Source organism: Ceratina calcarata, unplaced genomic scaffold (assembly GCF_001652005.2).
Source record: "Ceratina calcarata isolate Rehan_Ccalc_2016 unplaced genomic scaffold, ASM165200v1 scaffold297.2, whole genome shotgun sequence".
NCBI lineage: Eukaryota > Metazoa > Arthropoda > Insecta > Hymenoptera > Apidae > Ceratina > Ceratina calcarata.
In genome coordinates, this window is record NW_017152138.1 from 1,423,938 (window position 1) to 1,446,158 (window position 22,221).

General features: G+C 41.7%; 1 protein-coding gene across 6 annotated transcripts in view; it reads left to right on the plus strand.

Annotated features, from left to right (window-relative positions):
* Window positions 1-22,221, plus strand: part of LOC108624071 (inactive dipeptidyl peptidase 10) — a 95,324-nt gene that overhangs the window by 60,099 nt on the left and 13,004 nt on the right. For 2 of the 6 annotated variants that reach the window (XM_018023062.2, XM_018023068.2), the window contains exon 2: window positions 7,717-7,961. In XM_018023062.2, coding sequence (XP_017878551.1) covers window positions 7,860-7,961 — 102 coding nt within the window. In that variant the 5' untranslated portion in view covers window positions 7,717-7,859. The other 4 variants (XM_018023063.2, XM_018023065.2, XM_018023064.2 and 1 more) reach the window with 4 other exon arrangements.

Below are 22,221 nucleotides of genomic sequence, written 5' to 3' on the forward strand. Positions count from 1 at the left end.
GTTTAGGAGTAATTAAGGGAAAACGAAATTTTTTGTCAAAAGTTCGCTGATTCGACGGTGGAATGGTCGGATTTTGTCAACATCAATAAAATGTCAAATAATCATACGTAACTCGTTAAATATCGAAATTAGAAGAAGAATGCACTATTTTTAATTACACGAAATGCGTTTTTCTAAGGTACATAAACTTTTAGGATTGACTGTATAGCCAATACATCCTTAAGGTTGTAATGAAACATTGAGAGATCCATTTATTCCAAGAATAATCTTAGATATTCTTGATCTTCCTCCATCTCTAACTTCAGAAGTTATCGACCTTTGGTCATAAAAACTTTTCCAATCATTTTCTCTCCCTGAGTTTTATACAACCATTCGATTATCTCTAGATATCGTGCCTAGATATTAGAATAGATCGCGTGCATTATCAGTGACGAAAGTAATAATTACTTTTATCTACAATCATGGATCAGAACTGAAAAGAAGACTCGAAGAGGACGTCGTTTCTAGAAAACCAGTTTTACATTTCTACTTTAGAGTTACATGAAAGTTGATATTAAAAATTGATTGAAATTTCGTAGTTGAATCTAATCATCACGTTACAGCGGGCCAAGTAATCGATTCTCCGTTTTCAACTTCCCGTCAAGCGCGAATGAACGGAACGATCGTTTCCGAAAACGGTTAACGGACCGAATGCCGGTCGAAAACGCGTGTGGAACAATGGCGCCGGACTCGGAATGGTTGGTTTCGATTCGACCTGTAAAACTGCGAGACTGCTGACGAGGGGCAGGATCGTTAACGCGTGCCCGTTACTCGAACGTTGCAGGAAATGGGGGGAAAAAATCAAACCGACCTGCGAGCCGATTCGCCGAACGGTTTGACGTTCGTAAACTGATTGCCACTACATCATTGATGCCGTTTCTCGTGGTACCACTTTCTGTTACACTGAACGAACGAGTTGTTACCTTATGAATTTGAGAACGTGAACACATTTAGTGATCAAGTATTTATTTTTGAAATTAAACAATTAAATCCTTTGTTAATAAATCTATGAGGTGTTTCATGGGAAATAATCATTATAATTTTATTTTCACTAATAATAAATTTCTAAACGAAAATAAATGACTGAAAATTGCTTTTATGGCTCGTTGCCGAGTACTCACTTAAGTAAATGCTGACTTTCGTCGAGTACTGATTCCTTATCCGTTCTAATTAGAAAACGAAGTAATGATGCATGAAATTAGAAATGAAACACTATCAATTAACGATCTTATATACAGTGCCTGAACGTGTATGTGTAACTCTACTGTAAATGGTTTCCTGTGAAACGGACGATGTAACCTAAGTTAACAATGCTAGCAGCTACGTGTTGGGTCGCAGACAAACGGTTTCTATTCTATGCATAACAAACTCGGAACTTGTTGAGTCCACCGACAGTGTACAATAGTGTACTCCGACACCGTGATACTACCTGGCAGCGATGTACACAGCACTGATTTCCATTTTGATTTCGTGTACTTTGAATTAACTGCAACGATACATACACAAATAATATAGGGCTGAGAACGAGACGACAAAACTGGCTCGTTCCTTGTAAAAGTCAACTGTCTCAAGTATTGGTTTGCGCATTTAGATTTCCTTTCGTTGAACGAGCTTGCTATAGTTGCCGCGTGAGAACTTCCTTCAACACGAAACGACGCCGTTTTCAGATCTGTACTTGAGTTCATTGCCGACTGAGACGATACCGGAAATTATAATGATATCACGAATCAAGTTTAAATTAAATCCAAGAATCGTTTTAAAGAAAGTTGATAGAAATAGTGAGTGACATATTGCGGATTTTATACATTTATAAGAAAATCGAATGTGTAGAATGTAATATTTAAAATATTCTTTAAACTGATACCATAAATGTTTTATTTTCCATATAAATCTCCAGCCTACTGATTGTACACAGAGGGAATCATATACGAAGCAAATCGAGCTATAATAATTAAATGTTACAGTAATAGTTGATGCGCGACATTCAAATCTATTTATTGGGATATTAAATTCAATTTGTATAATTTATTGTATTTTACGAATCGATAAACGGAAATGATTCCACGTTGCATGCGCATATTGAATTCGAGACGTATGTTTCTGTTTTTATATAACTGTATATTAATATTGCTTACGTTTATTGAGGTTCATCAGCATATGAAACTACATACATATATGCATGCCATAAATGTGCGAGCCACGAATCTCTTAATATCCGCTATGCTATCTCTGTTTCCTGTTTTCGACGATATCAAATCGAGACTATGTACGTAATATGCAGAATACTAAAAAATATGCGTCGCGATCTGCGAATGGACTTGTTATCTGTGGACGTTGAACATTTGAATCTGTACAAGGAAATGCATATCGTCAGAAACAGGATAAAGATTGACACGAGTATGGCAAGTATAGATTTCGAAAGATATCCGAAAGGATAGATGACACAAAGATCGGAGGAAAGACAACGTTGAAAAAATGTGTAACATTCAAATACTGGTATAATCTGAATAGACGTTCGCGAAGGAAGTTAAGATTGGCGATAGGGTTGGAAGTCACGGAACGGTAGCGATCGCTGTTCGTGGTCGAGTCGACGGGGTTGAATATAGCGGGCTGGAACGTGCCAGAAACGGAATTACCATGGAATATACAGCAAGCCTCTAGCAAACGTGCATGCGATATTCTCCGGTCGGAACCATAAATCACCGGCGCGACGCGCCGCGCCGCGGCGTCGAAAACACGTTTCGTTGCAGAAAGGAGTATCGGCTCCCAGTCGAGCGTCGCGTGGCTGATCAGATTCTGTAATATCGCGTTGCGCGTAAAACCCGGCAGGGTATCGTTAATTTTCCATGAAAATTAACGATTTGGGCGAAGCGTCGTGTTTGGTGATAACTCGTTTCTGACTAACGCGACGCGCGAGTGAAAAATCGAACGACGAGCGGTTGGAAAGTGGACCGATATTAATGATTATGGCTGTGTTACTCGGATGACACGATCGGCCGGATCGTTGTAACGTTAAAGGGGTTATGCGAGCCTGAGTATTATCCTCGTGTCACCGCGTCGTTTTCCATAAAAATTTCATCACACGAAAACAATGGCCCGCTCTGTCGCTCGATCGGTATTAAAATATTATTACGTTATCATCGAGTGAGAGCTTGCTTTAAACGGTGAGAAGCTTATCGACAGACATGAAAGAAGTGCCAGAGGTGGGACCATGTTTTCATAAAAAAATTATATGAAACGCTTGGAAAATAAAAATGGAAAATGGAAAGTTCCTCGAGATTAGTTGTTAATAATAGAATTGGAGACTCGTCTGACCATGCGTCGGATTATTCTACTTCGCCAGGAACTCATCAATCTTCTTGTTCATTATTTTCAATGTCTGAGAAAAGGAAACAGCCTTTCTTATCGGACGAAATAGAAAAACGTTTGATCTTCGGCTGAGAGAATTGGTAGCCTAAAAGGAAAAAAAAAGAAGAAGAAGAAGAAAATGAGCCGCGGAAAGGGACGGATCACAAGAAAAGTTTAACGAGCCAATTTGGCGTCGGCTGGTTCGCGAACGAAAGAAAATGGACAGTACTGCCGGTAGTGAAAAAAGCGACCGTCGACGACGATCCATGGGATCTATTCGCAGCGTCGTCGTGTCGCGCCGCGTCGTGCGAAAATTCGATTACCGTTAAGAAGCTTCCCTTTTTATGACGTACCGTGCAAATAATTTTATCGTTCACGGTTAACGAACACCAAGTGCAAGAACTCGATTGCGTGGTTCCAGCGAGCGACTATCCGACCGACAAGAACGCGTTTCAGGCGATATAATTAAAAGCAAATTTTAAACATAAAAAACATTGCGCGTTGCAAAATATTTTTTATAAACCGTGGTGCTACGTGGTGTTACGTAGACCATAAATGAAAAATAGTGAAATCACAGGAAAATGACTACGTCTGCTTCGGTATTATTTGCCCTCGTAAATTATGAACCGGTGCTTCCAAATCTTTTTGGCAATAGCACGCAACTGGCGTGATAATTCTGAAATATTGTAACAATATTTTACCCAAAAAATATGCCATCTCGTGATACAAATCCGTTTGACAATTTTTTAACACTTCCTTGCTCTTACACACGCGCACGCATACACACGCACGTTTCTATCGATCCGGATTACGTTTTTTGATTCCTTTATACTTAGACAGGGACGACAACTGCGGAGAATTAATCCAGTTAGCCCCGGCCACTCTGGACTGTGACTGATGAATGAAATCCGGGGTAGCCGACCTTATTTTACGTCAACCCTTGCCTCCCCCGACCCCGCCACATCGGTTGCATCCCCTTTTCACAGCCCTGTTCCACCCACGTCCCTTTCCACTCCCGACCGAAGCCCCGAGTCCACACAGTCTGCCGCACTGCTGACGTAATACACCCCCTTCTGACGTCACGACCTCCGGGTATAACGCGGTAACCCTTTCACGAGGACAACGTCCTCCTTCCGTCGTTCTTCCTTCTCCAGCGGTCTTGCGATTCATCCCTGCGGTCGTTATTAATCGTCGAGTACTCGAATAACTAGGCGGCTCCCCGTGCAATGTTCCTATCTGTTACCAGATACAGTATATCCTGGTAAATGGATTGTTTGCTTGATTTTGCAATTTGAGAAATTGTCGACTGACACACGTTCATCGAAATTCATCGACAACGTGAAAATAGAAATGAACGAAAGCAAAGAACTTCTAGTGGAAAATTAATATTTACCAAGTGCAAAGCATTGGAGCTAGAAATCTGAAGATCAAACTTAAAACGATCCATTGATCGCAATTCGGGCCTCTTCCACGGCATTGTTTAAGTGGAGGATATAAGCGAAGAAACTTTAATTAAGGTTAATCCGTGTTGAAGGATGGAAGACGCGTTGGAAAGTTGAAAGTGCTCCGTCGCCAATCTCTCGCGTCCGCCTCCTATCGACTTTCTGACGAATGAAAAGAAGTCCGTGATGTAATTAAATGATTCCTCCGGGCAATAGCTTTCGGCCGGCCGTTGGCTCCCTCATTATCTAACTTCGCCGCAAACGCTGCCTCTCTGTCCCCGTCTCTCTGAGAAGGAGGAAACGAACGATGAAGCGGTCCGCGAGAGAAGAAAGCGAGAAGATCTCAGGAAACGATTTAATAGACGAGCTCTCGACACTGCGTTGCCCAGAGCAAGGATAATATCATTAAAAGTTAGCCGGCGATTTTGCCGGTTCATTTGTTAGGCACGAGCTTGTCCAAGTTTTTGGCTAATCCCTTTCGCTAAAGACTGAATCAGATTTTGGGAAAATTCATTATCAACTGGGAATTAGGGTCTATAGCACATTTAGGTGAGAACTGAGTAACAATAATCTATATGAATCTCTTTCGATCCTCTAAGGTATAGTAAACAACATTACGAGTGCAGTGCAATCTTCCAACCGATTTATCTCGAAATGTGCTCTTATTTCAGACTCTTATTCGCGAATGATATTCAAATATTACACTCATTATAGTTAAGCACGGTATTATTTACTAAAAATTCATAGAAGGGTACATAATAAATCCTGATCTATTGGAATGGCGAGTTCGAACAGTAATTTCGCGGATCGGCCATAAAACGATGTGCTATTGGAATTTAGAAAGGGGTGACGGTGAATGAGATGGTTCCATAGCATTTTTACGACGTCGCGTCACGTTGAACCGAATGGGAAACTGAGATGATCTTACGGGCGTATGTGAACTGTATTCTCGTGCAATTTTCCGTTTTATGCGGACGTCGATGAAAAACTGTTGCGCCGTCTTACAAGGTTTCTGGTAATCAGTCGTTTTCCCGTGTTTCGTTTGCTTACGTAAATTCGTCGTTTCTCTTGAAACTTACGAAACCTTCGTCCCTGTCTTAGGTTGCGTAAGATTGTAAATGTTAACCGGGTCTGTACATTTATTTGCATATAGTCGTTTGTGCTGAATGATTGCTCGTGTAACTGGAACTTTAATGATACCGAATGTGTCAATAACGAAACGACATCGATCAATTTTAATGGAATGCGAAATATGTACAATAAGTCTTAAGTCTTAACTGGAAAATTGTACTCAAGCAATAAATAAATTATAATTTCATTAATCATTACATGAAATATTCTATTCATTTTCACTATAACAATTATGACGGCGTATGATGCAAATGAGGTAACCCTATTAGACAAATTACTAATTCATTAAACGGTTGAAAGACAGAAGTTGACGCAAGTTTGTCGATTGGTTTACGATAAGTCTCTTAGAAGTTGCCCGTGTACATGCGACGCATCCCGACGTTTTGCAATCGCAATTTGCATGTGTACACAGCTGAGATTTTAAATTTAAATCGAAAATAAATTAATGGCCGCAGCTAGCACGCGTTCCCGACGGAGAAATTTCGACTTTAATTAAATTATTCATAGAGGATAGTCGTCAGACTGAACGGGTGTAATCCTTTATTCAGGCTTAATTCCCCTGGGAATTCGTAATTATCCTTTGTCCGCGTTCCTCGCCGCTGATTCGCACGGGTTTATTCACGTTGTCCCTGGTCTAAAGAATCTGTTGACATTGCCGAAAAGCGTCGTACATCAAAAGAACAAAGATGCGGTCTAATTAACATCGTCCATGTAAAAGCTAATAATTTCGTAATAAACTATGGGAAAAGCTGTGTCAACATTCTCGTGTCGTCGAAACTGTGAATAGATCACGTCAAAAATGAGTAAGATTGATATATTCTTGTTGCAAGAAGACCCGTTAATGGATAACCGCGCTATAAATACGTGGTTCCGCATAGCCGTTGATCAGAATAAAAATCGAATGAAATAATAAGGCTAAAGGCACGATAGCCGATGAAGCGTTTCACGCGAATTGCCATGACATTTCGCTAGAATTGTCCTTAACCTTTCCTCTACTCTAGCCAGACAACGGCTTTAATCAAAAGTCGATATTAATCGTCCTAGAAGTGATCGACTCGAATCCGAAGGCCTCAACTCGCCATTTACCATTCTTGTGTTTAACTTGCCAATTACTTGAATCAGAGATTGAATTTTCAGTTAACGTTTCTTGTTGTTCTCCGATCCCCTTTCCAGAAATCGTTCTTCGATTACTCGCTAACCGAATGAAATCGTGGGGCGATACTTTTTTACTTTCATCTAGTTTAAGCATCGTGGAACACTTTGTTATCTCTTGTAATAGGTACTCGTACAGTTTTAGATAGTCTCGACGGTGAGTCGAAGTTTTAGACGGTTGGTATTGGAAATGGAAGAAAATCAAGTTGCTCTTATCTGGGTTCCGGAATCAAATATCGAAGTATGTTACAAGAACGAGCTCATGGAATGAAGATAGAAACAGTTGGAGGAAGGATCAATTGCATTTGTACAGCTTGTCAAGGATACATATATGTATACACAACCTTTCTTGTATCTAACAAGTACAGCTATGTACTAGCAAAGTGGTGATCTCTGATACATTTTCAAAACTTCATATATGCATGCATATTGAAAAGAAGATTCCCATTGTTATTCGAATAGAAAAAACATTTGATTAAGATATTCAGTTTGGCAATTCAGGTGCGCGGTTGTTTGACCGGAATCGTATCTGTCACGTGGATTTTATGAAAATTGAATTTATACGGAAAGTTGAATGTGAAAATTTTGATTGGACGTGTTGCAGGTGAGGAACTGTGGATTGGTGGCGTAGGACCTCGGCCCCAGGAGTGGCCCAGGGGTTACCCTGGGGACCTCGGGGATTAGCACGCGCGAGAACGAAGCTGTTGAAAACGACGAAGGACACGGGAGGCGGAGGAGGAGGCCGCTATGAACGCCAGCGTCAACATCGAGAGGAACTCCTGGCGGCTACCTCCCGACGAGACCGTCCAGGTCGCCGATCCCCGTTCGAAGTCTGCTCAGGTAAAAGAGGTAAATCGCTCCAGCGGGTCCGCCGTTTGTCCCCCCCCCCTCCCCCACGTTCTGTATACGTGTCTCAGTCAATAAATCGTACAAAAATTGATAAATCGTCAGGTTTTGAAAGCATGTACCTCTTTTTGGTGTGAATTCTCACTCTGTTAACGATTCACTTTTGAATATTGTTCATACAGAATCTGGCACTGTAGAACTACAAACATTGATGTACAGTATAAAGAATATTTTGTATAGAAATGGATGATAGCATTTGTAAAAGGAAACGTTTATTCCATTTTTATTGCAAATATTCGTCGAATTTAATCAGACACAATGCCATTTTGTATACTCTCTAATACTCCCTTGTTTTCTGTCACGATATTGATAATGGTTGGACACACGTTATAGTGATTGATCGGTAGCAACCGTATACGTCTACGTAATACTTCATAGTAATGAACACGAATCGCACCAGTAATGAAAACGCATGTTAGTACAAGGATTTTGCATTTGCCAGATGGAATGATATTGATAGTTGTCATTAATATAGAGTTTAGAACGGTGTAGCGTGTTTGCAACGTGTTGCCACAGGCATTAATACAAAATCCCAGCCTATTACAATCAAATAAATACGATTTAACATAATTCACAGCGAACACTACTCGGTTCCCACGCAATATTTGTCAGATCTGTGATACACAATAATTACTTAGAAATGTTCTAAGATTTATGAACAGTGGTATGTAGTAATGATGCAACGGTAGTCCATTTATAATGGAGTATATGGCACGAGTGGATACGTGCCTTTACAGAGAAGATGAGGCATAGCCATAAATCTCTTGTTGAATTGTAAGAATAATAGCTATCTCGTTTGTCTCAAGAAACAGGGTCACAGATACTCGAAAGCGACTCTATCCAGTAAGACGTTAATCAATTTGGACAAGGGTTCGACTCGAGCCACTTAACGCGATTAATCGGACTTGCAAATACGCGAAACCCGAGAGAGGCTTCTTCGGGGGTAGGATAAAAAGTTTGGTCGACGATTCTGGGGGAGCGATTCAGGAGCGGAGACGCACCAATTACGCGGAACAGTGCGAATCGGGGGAGGGATCGTCGAGAGAGAAGATGGAAGAGGGAAAGTGGGATTCATTATGCATACCCAGCTTCTAAGCTCCACTCCCTTTGTTTCCTCAGCTCTCGACAGTTGGCCACGTGGGAATTTACTGTCTGGAGACACTAGTCGGCCTAAACGCCTTGTTGCTAGCCGCGGGCACCTTCGAAGACTCCCCGGGGGTTAATTATGCAAAGAACGCGACGGAGATTCTTGCAGAAACGAGCTTGGTAAATCGAGGCCGGTCCCATTAAATGCCATAACGGATCTCTTACGACGAATGACGCTCACAATTTTTTATACCATTTTCATCGAATTCAATAGGATCATTATTGCAACGCGAATACCATACGCAAAGTAATAAATTGATACAAATACAAAGCGTGGAAGTAGACGTGTACCTATCTCGATATACTGGCCGCGCCATCTCGAGAAAACAGCCGCGTTTGAAGGAAGAGGCTGCTAGTCGTAGATAACTCGGGGCTGATTTTCTTCGGTACAATTGAATGATAACTCGAGTATTCCGGGCCGCAGGATTCCTGAGGAGATCTCGAAATCTCGTCTGATTGCTTCTTTCGGGCCAATTGAAATTTTCGCGGGTCGAGGGAAACCGGGAAGGTGGAAACGAGCGAAGATAACGGAGGAAAATTGAGAAATAATTATCGACTCGCGCGGGAGTGTTCGATAGCAAAGTTTCGAGAGTTTCCTGGTTGAGAACGTGGCGTTTACAATATGTACAGCGAGCATCAAAAGTTAAACACGTCTCAGAATATATTCATTTATTCACTAGTTGTATTTATGAATGAAAAATGAAATTTAAAAATTATTCTTCTGTGTAAGAAAAATTATTACATTTTTTTCAACTGCTAAATGCTTGTAACTAAATAAAAAATTTGTACAGACAATAAATTCGTATAAACATTCGATGATGTACATAGGAACACTTATTTTCGGTAGTCACTGTACGCGCAAACACGAAACGTGGGACTTTGACTTGGCAGAGTCTGACTCGGCGCAGACCTATTCTACTTCGGCTGGTGATCAGCCGCGTTCGACGTTTACCCAGCACTCGTGCCGCGGCTTAAGTGGCAATCGGCACTTATCAAGCCCAACGGTGGCCCAATTACAACGTTACTCCGAGCGATCGATTAAAAAATGCTAATTACTCGATACACGCGTAACATACCCGACTAGAGTGCACTCGATTCTTAATAAACCGTCGATTGAACGCGTGATCCATCGGGGAATAAAATAAATAAGATTTAGATAAATCGATCTGAGATTATAAAATTTATGTTATTTGATTGATCAATTAGGTATTTTGACTAAGAACACGTAACTCTTTGTATCTGCAACAGAGCTATCATTCATAAATATTCATAAACGCGAACTTACTGACGTCATGAAATCAAATTAAGGTTTGATTTATAAATGAACTTATTATATGACAATTAGCAGTTAACCCCAGGGACTCTATTTCTGTTTGAAACGATCAAAAGCACATACGACTTAGGAAAATACAGTTTCTCTGAACGAGCGATTGTGATAATTGCTCGTAACAAATAGTATCCCGTTTGTAACTACGTAGGTATACGCATAATTTCAGAACTCGGAAGTGTAAAGTGGAATTATTTGACCCCCAACCTCCGGTTATGCTACTCGCGGCAAGTTCGGCCAGGTTTTCATGAATAAATCTGCATGAAGTTTTGAAAATTTCGTACTAACTCCCTGCGCCGTGTCGTGCGACATGTAAATGTTATCTAAACACGCACAGTCGTATTCCGACAGTATAAATTTAGACTTCCCCGTTGAAGGCTTCGGTATTATCGATCTCCGGATTCCAACGCCTCCTCTCTCTTGCTCTACGAGAATCATATGCGCACACGTAATGCATCTACGAGAGTTCATTTATAAATAATCGTTGCCAAGGTGAGAGAGGAGGCGCGGAATTGAACGCGGTTAATCAGGATCCGTGACATTCTACGGCGTCGCTTTGAACTATTTCCAAACTTCCTTCCTTCCGTACTTCTCGTGGATCGCGCCAGGAATGCTTTCGATGCCCGACTCGATGGCATTCTTCCTGTCGTTAGCCACTGCGAACTATGCGCAGTATAAATTTACGATACACCCCTTTGTTATGACAATGGGTTAAATCGTGGCAACGTTCTATATTGTTTCGAGAATATGTAAATATAAGAATCCGAGTAAATAATTGCATTAAGCAGTGAATGCACTTGAATACAAAACAACTTTCTTTACCATACTAAATATTCATAAATGCGAACTTACTGACGTCACGAATTCAAATTAAGGTTTGATTCATAACTGAACTTATTATATGACAATTAGCAGTTAACCCCAGGGACTCTATTTCTGTTTGAAACGATCAAAAGCACATACGACTTAGGAAAATACAGTTTCTCTGAACGAGCGATTGTGATAATTGCTCGTAACAAATAGTATCCCGTTTGTAACTACGTAGGTATACGCATAATTTCAGAACTCGGAAGTGTAAAGTGGAATTATTTGACCCCCAACCTCCGGTTATGCTACTCGCGGCAAGTTCGGCCAGGTTTTCATGAATAAATCTGCATGAAGTTTTGAAAATTTCGTACTAACTCCCTGCGCCGTGTCGTGCGACATGTAAATGTTATCTAAACACGCACAGTCGTATTCCGACAGTATAAATTTAGACTTCCCCGTTGAAGGCTTCGGTATTATCGATCTCCGGATTCCAACGCCTCCTCTCTCTTGCTCTACGAGAATCATATGCGCACACGTAATGCATCTACGAGAGTTCATTTATAAATAATCGTTGCCAAGGTGAGAGAGGAGGCGCGGAATTGAACGCGGTTAATCAGGATCCGTGACATTCTACGGCGTCGCTTTGAACTATTTCCAAACTTCCTTCCTTCCGTACTTCTCGTGGATCGCGCCAGGAATGCTTTCGATGCCCGACTCGATGGCATTCTTCCTGTCGTTAGCCACTGCGAACTATGCGCAGTATAAATTTACGATACACCCCTTTGTTATGACAATGGGTTAAATCGTGGCAACGTTCTATATTGTTTCGAGAATATGTAAATATAAGAATCCGAGTAAATAATTGCATTAAGCAGTGAATGCACTTGAATACAAAACAACTTTCTTAATTTTATTCATTGAATACAAAGAACTTTCTTAATTTTACTCATTGAATACAAAACAACTTTCTTAATTTTACTTCTTAATTTTTATTAAATTAAAGAAATTAGATTTAATTACATGATTTATAAAAAGGAACGTGAAAATTATTTCTTGAAGAATATTTTCTTTCTCAGTAGGAACATATAAGGAACGTTGCATCCGGTAAAATAAATATCGGGACACCGTACTATGTCAGTACAATGCCTGGAGATAGAGTTTGTCGGAGAAGGAGCAGACAATTTAGCCATCCAACGAGCTGGACAGAGGAGTCACCGGAGAGAAGTCTTTTCGAACGAGGAACCGAGGCGTTAGGAACAGACGTACCTTCCCTGTTTTCAGTCCCAATTGGTCGCGGCTGACAGCTGGAAGCCCGCCCGAGTCCTTTTTCGTGACGACTGCCTTTAACGACCCGGACCTGGGACCTTCGCGCCGCATCGCGTCGCCGTTATCGCGATGATCCATTAATGAGCGCGATGCAATCTCGCGAAACGACGACCTTTGCCAACGACTGGTTCTCCTCGCATTTTCCGAAACTTACTCTGCTCAACCTTTTGTTACACGACTACGACCGCAACCCCAGGATAATGAGAATTCCCTGCCTCTAAGTACACGATCCTCGGAAATCGTAAATTAAACGGTTGGAGTATTTGTTGATACGCATTAAATAAACTCTGAATAAATGGCGAGGAATAAAAACGTTGAAACTGTACCAGAGGATAAATGTTTCTGGATCGAATTAATAAATTGAATCTCTGAATGAAGTTAAGAGGTAGCAAAATTATCTCGACAGCCATGTTGTACAAGAATAAGATGGCTGATAAGGAAACTTGGAGAATGACAGCTTATTAACGTAATGGATGCGACAATATAGTCCAAGAACTGACTTCACAAGTCCTGAATCCTACATTGCGAAGGTGTAGGACTGTGCGGTTCCTTTGAGACATGGTAGAAGACCTGTTACCAAGCTTCTCCAAAGCTCGGTGCACCGCAAAGGCAACAACGATTCCGCTCGACCGTCTCATCGTCTGTGTCGGAGCACCGGAACGCGCTGATGAGGATTCTCGCTGGACGCCTACGGAATCTACTTTGGACAGAGATAATTGAGAACCGGATAATCGCAAGTGAAAATCAGTCGGGCAGAAACGCTCTAAAATGAAACTCAACTAGAGAAATGAGAGGAAATTAATACAAACCTATGACCCTAACGCACAGATACGTTGTTTCACCTTGTTATCAAAATTAATTTCGGATAAACGTGATTAAACTACAGATTTTTTCCAAAATGACACGTTCCTAATTTTCGAAGTATGAAATTTTACATGTTAAATACCATTGTTCCTAATACTTTATAGGCTTCTGCATATTATGTGCATTATTTAAATGTCGACATATTTAAATCTGTTGTAAATAGTCGTGAACCCTGTGATCGGAAACTTTCTGTCAGAGTTGCTATTATCTCGAGTTATCTCCGATCAAGTCAGACTTCGGAAACAAACAAACTTTCACGCTGTGAAACTTTTTTAATGGGAGTTTAATCCCGACACATCTTTCTCACTTGCTCACTCACCCTCCCACCCTCGCACACACTCTCTATTCTTAAATCTGTACAGTAAATCTCATAAACTCTCGTACAACTTGTCTCTGTTTCATAATAAAATTGGAAATCGCAAAAGAAATTGGATCGCTCGTTTTGACCAATGAAGAACTAAAATATCGTTTACTAGGGAAAACCATTTCTCGCAATTTTTCTTCCGTGACTAATGGTTTCTCGGTTTTAAACCGAAGGCGGAGGAGAAACCGTACCGCCCTCTGTTTGGTCGATACCCCTCCGCGTGGTTTCTCCGCGTTTTTCTTCGAACATTATCCCGGATAATCCGTAGCCGCAGGTGTACGAGCATCGTCGAGCTTTGGACCGCGAAACAGTCCTGATGCTAGTATCTAGGGATGAATTTAGAACCGTCTGGAAGTTTAAATTATTCGACGACCGACCGGGCACGTGATCGACGCTACAAGACCACTGAAAGTCTAATGAAAACGAAGCTATCTCCTGAGTGCGCGCGTTGGTCAATCGATACGATGAAAAACGTAAGCAACCGTGAAATGGCCTATATTTAATTTTCTTTATTCTACCTTTTGTTCGGATGACAGATGTCGTCGTGTCGTCCGTTCGATTATCGACCCCTTTCGGCGAGCGCTCCCCTGACCCCCACAGGGTCACAGCCGCGCGAGGGACGACGAATCGGCATCTGTTATCCCTTTGAGTTACCCCGGCTCTGGTAAAAAGAGACGGGCGAACGGAGAAGGGTTTCTCGCTCGGTGGCGAAAAGGCACATCACAGTTAGGCATTGTCTTTCGACGTGTACGGTACCTCTGTGCTGTGTATAAGTTGTGAAAAGCCGCGGTATGAAAACTTGCGCGCGGTTGCAGTTGGTGAGCCAGTTCGAAATATCTTTTTATGTTTACGCGCTCTGTTCGAAAAAATCTACCGACGACGTAGTTTCCAATAGGAATGACAGAACATTATTAGCCGAGTATTGAGTTACCCTACCAACGTATCGACTTATACTATTAATTTTAGAATTAAACCATTAGAAACTAGATTATCATTTAAAAAAATTTTGTTGATCCTATATTCGATTAGAATTGAATGATTTAATTTTATTCAATTTTGAATTACTTATTTTATACAGTACACCTTCTCTCTACGTTTTCCGATCAAAATTTCGCTGATCAAAGCAAAACCGTGACGTAACGGGAAATCAATATCTCAGGCGAAATCGATACCTGCGAACGTCCGATCGCGCATCGAACGAGTCACCGCGATTCATCAGCTTCGGCTCAAAGGGTGACAGAAGAGAGAAAGAATAAGGGAGAGAGAGAGAGAAAGAGAGAAAGAGAGACAGAGTCGCTGTCAACGATTTCCACTACAGAGGCTCGCCGCGTGCGTGTGTAGATATATATATAATTTATAACACGTTAGGAGAGAGGAACGGGCGAGGGACAAAGAGAACACTGAGGTGTGGAGGGCAATGAGCCAGAAAGTCTGGCAGAAAGATTCCTCTCAGTCGAGGCTGGCTGCTCGGTGACGAAGGATTATGCCCCTCGTTCGATTGTCTCGCGGACGTACCATTACGATGTAATAACCAACGAAATCGCTACCGAACGTGGGAGAATGAAGTGCTCCGAGATCGGTGAAAGCCCGTAGCGTGATCTATTTATTTATCGAGAACCGGTGCCAGCGAGGAACGGCGATATGGCCAACACGCCGATCAATCTGTCGGAAGATAAGCAAGCTACATCATGTTCACGAATCTTCTCACATTTTCCACGATTCTCGTTTCATCCATCAATTTTTTCACATTATCACAAGTAGCTCTGATTTTTCACCTCACCCAGTCCTATCTCGCTTTTTATCTTTATCTCTCCACGTTTCTTCTAATCCGCACTTAACTCGTAATTAATTAAATTGTATATGTATTTTAATCATTTTATATGCCAGCTCAGTTGCTAATTACAATCTGATTCGATTCGACGTATATGGAAGGTCAAAGTGGAAACTTTTTACTAATGACACATGAAACGTTTGGATAATCCCATAATTTTCTTGATGGAAAACAGAGTTTTCGAGCGCGGATGTATATGGATTCGATATGCGAGTTAACAATTCCGCATAATCTCTACAGGTGGAGGGTATACATGAAACTCGATTTCGTTGCACGAAAGCTCGCAGTGGACTGCGATTCTGTTCGCTGTTGCTCAATTTTCTCGGCCGTTTTGGCAGTAACTGCACCCTCGGCTAGTTCACGCCGCCCACGTTCGCATGTTATTATAACAGTTCACTGCTAATGTGATCCAGCGGTTCGCTTTCCGGAATTCCAACTTACGTACAATTGTTGTCGTGATAAATTATGTAGAAAATATAGCGTTGAAAAAGATCTAAAAAACGAATGTTTAACGTGATGATTAAAAAATTCTTTAAACTAATCTTGAAACTGTACCCTCAGAGCGTGATCGATAGCTTCCCTTGAGTACTCGGATTTAAAGGTCATGAAAATGCAGAAAGACGCTCTCTTCGTTTTAAAGACGTCGTTGGGGGAGCGACTTGTTCACCGACGATGCGGAGTACAAATTTAACTGAGGTAATCTATAAACGCGACCATCCCCGCGGAGTTTACTTTATTACCGAATCGGAGCAGTTTATGGGTCAGTATTTTCTCAAGAGCCGGGACCTCGCAATAGCTATCCTCGAGTGGCTTCGTCCAATGATAACAAGCGCTGTTCAATTAGCAGCGACTACTATTCGCGTTATAACAACCGATTCTCCGCGAGAAAGGAACGTCAGAAATGAATAGTCTCGCAATCCTTCCTGGCGGACCGACCTTCAATTTTTGAGTCTGGTCGAGAACAAATTAAATAACACGATATTTCTGAATAATTTCATTAATTCAAAGAATCGAAGGATTTGATTTCAAATAAGAAAACTAAAATGTGCAATGCAATCGTCGATATCAATTTGGTTGAAAGAGAGAAGTGATTAATAATTCGACACAGCTTAATCAATGTAGGTCGCGGAATCCGAACGCAGAGAAACGGCGCAGACATTCCTAAGCACGGAAACGGCGGTAACTATCGCCATAAAATACCGTCCCGTAAAGAAAGCTTAAAGCCCCATTCAACATCCTCTACTCGAGTACCTGTACACCAACATACGACAACGTGATCACCACGAGTCGAGAGCCCCGAGAGAAACATTATAACCCAGTAACGGAGGCAAAATCCATTGCATTTCCTTAGCCTCGGTACACGCGGGAGACCCGGATAGGCTATTTATCTTTATCGGATGGAGAACGTGGCCGGATATTCTCTTCCCACTAAAAATAGCGAAACAACCAACAGGCGGATCGATACCGCGATATTTGCGAATAGGACTCGCATACGAGTGCGTATTCACTCGTAATCAGATCCTATCATGTTAACTACAAGCGTACATATATATACTAGTCAATAAATCTTACGTTTTGCACGTATTGTACTATGTACGCGAATAAATCAATACGAAACACTTGATTTTCATATTTCGACAGACGAAGCTTTGTACGAATTTTCTATTCGATAGAACTCATCGAATAAATGCATTCTTACATTTAAAGGAATTGCGATTACTTCTTTTAGACTTTTTATATAATCAATGAATATTATGTTAATTTAGACGACGATTCTTATCGAGTCACTCTGTATGCCATGCTACTTATTATAACTTGCTCGTTCATAATAATACGCAACGGTGACAGGGTACAAGTGGACACGCTCCTTTTAATTCATGTCGATAATCATCTCGATTAGGTACTCGCTGGGCTCGAAATCGAAGCAGCGTTGGAAATTCTTTCTGGGCGAATATCGAAAAACTTCTGGAGGTCTGAGGAGTTTCATACCGCCTGGGGAACTCGAAAATGCACGGGGTTATTTCCATCGGGGAAACCGGTGCTGCTGTTGTAAACATGCAAATACCGCGGTCGTAGAAGGCGTGAATAACGGGTGTCCCGTTCTCGTTCGCCTCTCCTCCTTTTTCCTCATGGCACGGCGCGCGGCATCGGGCGACATTACCGTCTACCATTATTTACTGAAACCTGGGGGCACAGGTGAACGGTGTGTTCACTTGAATTTTGCAAAATTCCCAGCTGAACGAGAGAACCCGATTCGACGATCCGCAGAGAGAACATTTGATAGTTATGATCGTCTTTTAAACGGCGCATTGAAACTGGAAAATTTCAGTGGAGGCTTTAACGAAACGTGAACTGGAACACGTTTGAAGAATATTTGCGGTCTTCTCTATTTCAATGCAACGTTGTTGGTAAAGTGGATTTGTTACAAGGATAGACTCTGATCGAAGTATAGAGATGCGTCAGCTTGTGACGCAAAGGAGCCGGCGAGGTGTGAGATTCGTTACGAAATCTCTAGAGACCGTTCCCAGAACTGTGAACATCGAATTGACAACGGACAGCTAACAGTTTCTTACATTTTAACGAAGATAAATATGTAACACCGTTACGCGAGCTCTGCTTTAATTTTGAACAATTCAACCGTTCATCGATACTATTAAATTTATTTGAATTGCATGCGTGAAATAGAAACCGGTGTTTTCGTTTATTCAAACGGGAACCGTTCGTCTAGCCGTTCTATGAAAATAACGTGATTGTGAACGATCGTTCGACGCAGCGGATATCGCGTCGCGTTCCGCCGTTTCCTCCCCAAAAATGTTCATTAAAGATAACGGATCGAAGCGACGGGGTTTCATTCGTTATCGAAGGAACGGGAACGAGGCCTGTAATTGCAGCAAAATTATTCGGTCTGTTTCATTATCGGAGACCCGTGCCTACCGAAATGTTTCGACCGTCGCAACCATTATCTCCACGGTCGATTAATTCTGGTTCGAACGATACGTCAATCGGCACGCGGCGCAGTGCTCGTTCACTTTTTGACTGTCACTGAACAATACAAATACGTTCAGAATGATTCGAGCCTGGCAAATACTATGCGATTACGATGCCTCGTCGTGGTCTTTCCAATTTCTACCCTCTACCGCAGGATCTATCCTGCTCTATCCGCGCATTGTAATCGGAATACAAACCAGAAGCTGGAGAGAATCCCGGTACTTGATATACATAGAAAACGTTAAATCCCTTGGAAGACTATGCGCCAGTCGACGTCTATCGAGAATCGATACAGAACGAGAACGAAAACGTGAAGTATGGCCAGTTGTAAAAGAATTAATAATTCAGGATAGCGAAGATTTACCTATCCTCATCATTAATACATACCGTCCCGCGCGTACCGTAATTTTTTATTACAAGCGTAAACTCTTGCGTCTCGTAACTACAGTACCAATAAAAGCTACTATCGCATATTCATAAATTCAGGTCAAACCAATATGCTCTTACGCGCGCTATATTTGTTGCAACGTGAATTTAATTACACGCTCGGTTTTTCACGTTGTTCAGGATCTGCTGGAAAATTATCTTGCCTAACCAACCGTTACGCGAACAGAAACAGACTGAGTGCCTCGGTTCTTCTAAGCGCGAATGCGTATACACGGAAAACACGAAGAGAGACGTCGAGACGGGAACTCCTCGGGAAATACGGAGACGATACAGTCGCGTAGCAACCCTCTCGGATTTCTTTTTCCCGCGATCGCAACACCACCACCACCACCACCACCGCCGTCAACAGGGAATATTATATTCTCTCCGCGCGCATCCACCACGCCCCCGTATCATGTTAATGCCGTTCATGGTGGCGTTGCAGCATCCCTATTTTACTATTCCGCGTGGTGGCGACGCGCACCGCTGTTGCCCNGTCACTGAACAATACAAATACGTTCAGAATGATTCGAGCCTGGCAAATACTATGCGATTACGATGCCTCGTCGTGGTCTTTCCAATTTCTACCCTCTACCGCAGGATCTATCCTGCTCTATCCGCGCATTGTAATCGGAATACAAACCAGAAGCTGGAGAGAATCCCGGTACTTGATATACATAGAAAACGTTAAATCCCTTGGAAGACTATGCGCCAGTCGACGTCTATCGAGAATCGATACAGAACGAGAACGAAAACGTGAAGTATGGCCAGTTGTAAAAGAATTAATAATTCAGGATAGCGAAGATTTACCTATCCTCATCATTAATACATACCGTCCCGCGCGTACCGTAATTTTTTATTACAAGCGTAAACTCTTGCGTCTCGTAACTACAGTACCAATAAAAGCTACTATCGCATATTCATAAATTCAGGTCAAACCAATATGCTCTTACGCGCGCTATATTTGTTGCAACGTGAATTTAATTACACGCTCGGTTTTTCACGTTGTTCAGGATCTGCTGGAAAATTATCTTGCCTAACCAACCGTTACGCGAACAGAAACAGACTGAGTGCCTCGGTTCTTCTAAGCGCGAATGCGTCTACACGGAAAACACGAAGAGAAACGTCGAGACGGGAACTCCTCGGGAAATACGGAGACGATACAGTCGCGTAGCAACCCTCTCGGATTTCTTTTTCCCGCGATCGCAACACCACCACCACCACCACCGCCGTCAACAGGGAATATTATATTCTCTCCGCGCGCATCCACCACGCCCCCGTATCATGTTAATGCCGTTCATGGTGGCGTTGCAGCATCCCTATTTTACTATTCCGCGTGGTGGCGACGCGCACCGCTGTTGCCCGTGTTTGCCGACAAGTTCTGAACACGTTTTCGCGCGTGGTCTCGCCTATTCTGGCCGGAAACTCACCCGGAATGCATCCGTAATGAAGTAAACTAGTGTCGCTATTACAGGAACTGGTTAGCCTCCTGAGACATGGTATACAGGCTGTCACGTACAACATTTACCACGGCTTCTTGAACATTTCCGGTGATTCGACGAAAAAACGTTTCAGATAAGAGTTAATCTGTCGCTTTCTTTACTTGAATTGGGCAAAAAACGAATTAACGAATAATGTCAGTAATGAATGGATGGAAACAAATGGATGAGACGTATGTTAAATTCTGCTGGACGTTGAGATAGAACTTGTAAATATTAATCAGTAAATAAAATTGTATTCTTAAAGACAATTTTCTATGATTATAGAAACTCTAAAATTATTATACGAATTTTAATGTACTGTAGCCATGTTCTGCCAGTTAAGCTTTCCATTTGAAACAGGTCAGGTATAGGCATACAGAATTTTTCCTGTTATTAAAATATCTTGATATATGCAAATAGTAAAATAGATAGGAGAACTATTCCTTGATAGTTCGAGTGCAATATGAATCCTCAAACGTAGCCGTTCATTCAACGGAAAGTGGAACACGGTCGAGGAACCTATGCTACCAGTATTCAATTTCCCTCGTCATAACTGCAAACAGATCCCAGTTCCCGAATTATATACCGAATTCGTGAATAAAATTCATTCCCCGGATCGTGTATGTTACATACGGACCTCCAAAATCGTTTCAAAGTGCCATTAAATTCACCGACAGCCCTTCGACTCTGTCCTCGTCAAATATTCAACCAAGGCTCGAACCGTAAATACCGATGGGAAAATTGCAAGCAAATATGTAAAACATTATATTTGCAAGCATTCTAGAAAATGATTTTAGCGTATCTATTATGTTTTGTTTCATGTGCATACTCAATCTTTTTACGTATACTAATAACCGTATTACGTATAAAAATAATTATCACGCCATTGAATAATAATTTGACTATGCCAGTTTTGTGACCGAAATCTTTTTATTAGACGAGAAGGAACAATTGAAACGGACGGTATATGTAGAGAGAACCCGATGGGAATAGGGGTGGACGTGTGCCATGTGCATCAGCAAACAAACGTTCGACGGTCACGTTGTACCGCGATGCGGCTTCTGCATATTCCCGTATAGTACCGAAAACATTGCATTGGGCGCACGTGCGCGATCGCATGCTTGGAATTCAAACGATCGATGAATCGATCTGCTCTCACTTCCTCTGACGATCGAAAGACACATTATAGAGACGAGAAAGAATTGGACTCAAGTCGATTGGAAAACGGAGGAAAGAGCAAAGAAACGAGAGGATCAGAGACGTACGTACTCGTTTGAAAACGTATGCAGAATACAGAATGTATGAGATGGTTCATCGATAACCAATTTGTTCGAAAATCATCATTGTGCTCTGATGCTAATAAAATCCGTAATAAAATGATATTATTCATCCGATTCATCAATAGGATCGGGATTAAAAAAATTGCATAGTCAAACAATTATACCATGGGGTAATTGAAACAAACATTATTAAAAAATCGATTGTTGCATCAGTGGAGGATTCGAGATTCGCAATTTCAAATACTGTGCCGACCATGATCAAACAATGAGCGACGATTGAACGCCGACACAATGAGTACAATATCCGGTACGAAGCAAAACATCGATCGAACGTTTCGCGAGTCAAGAAATCTGGACTGGCCT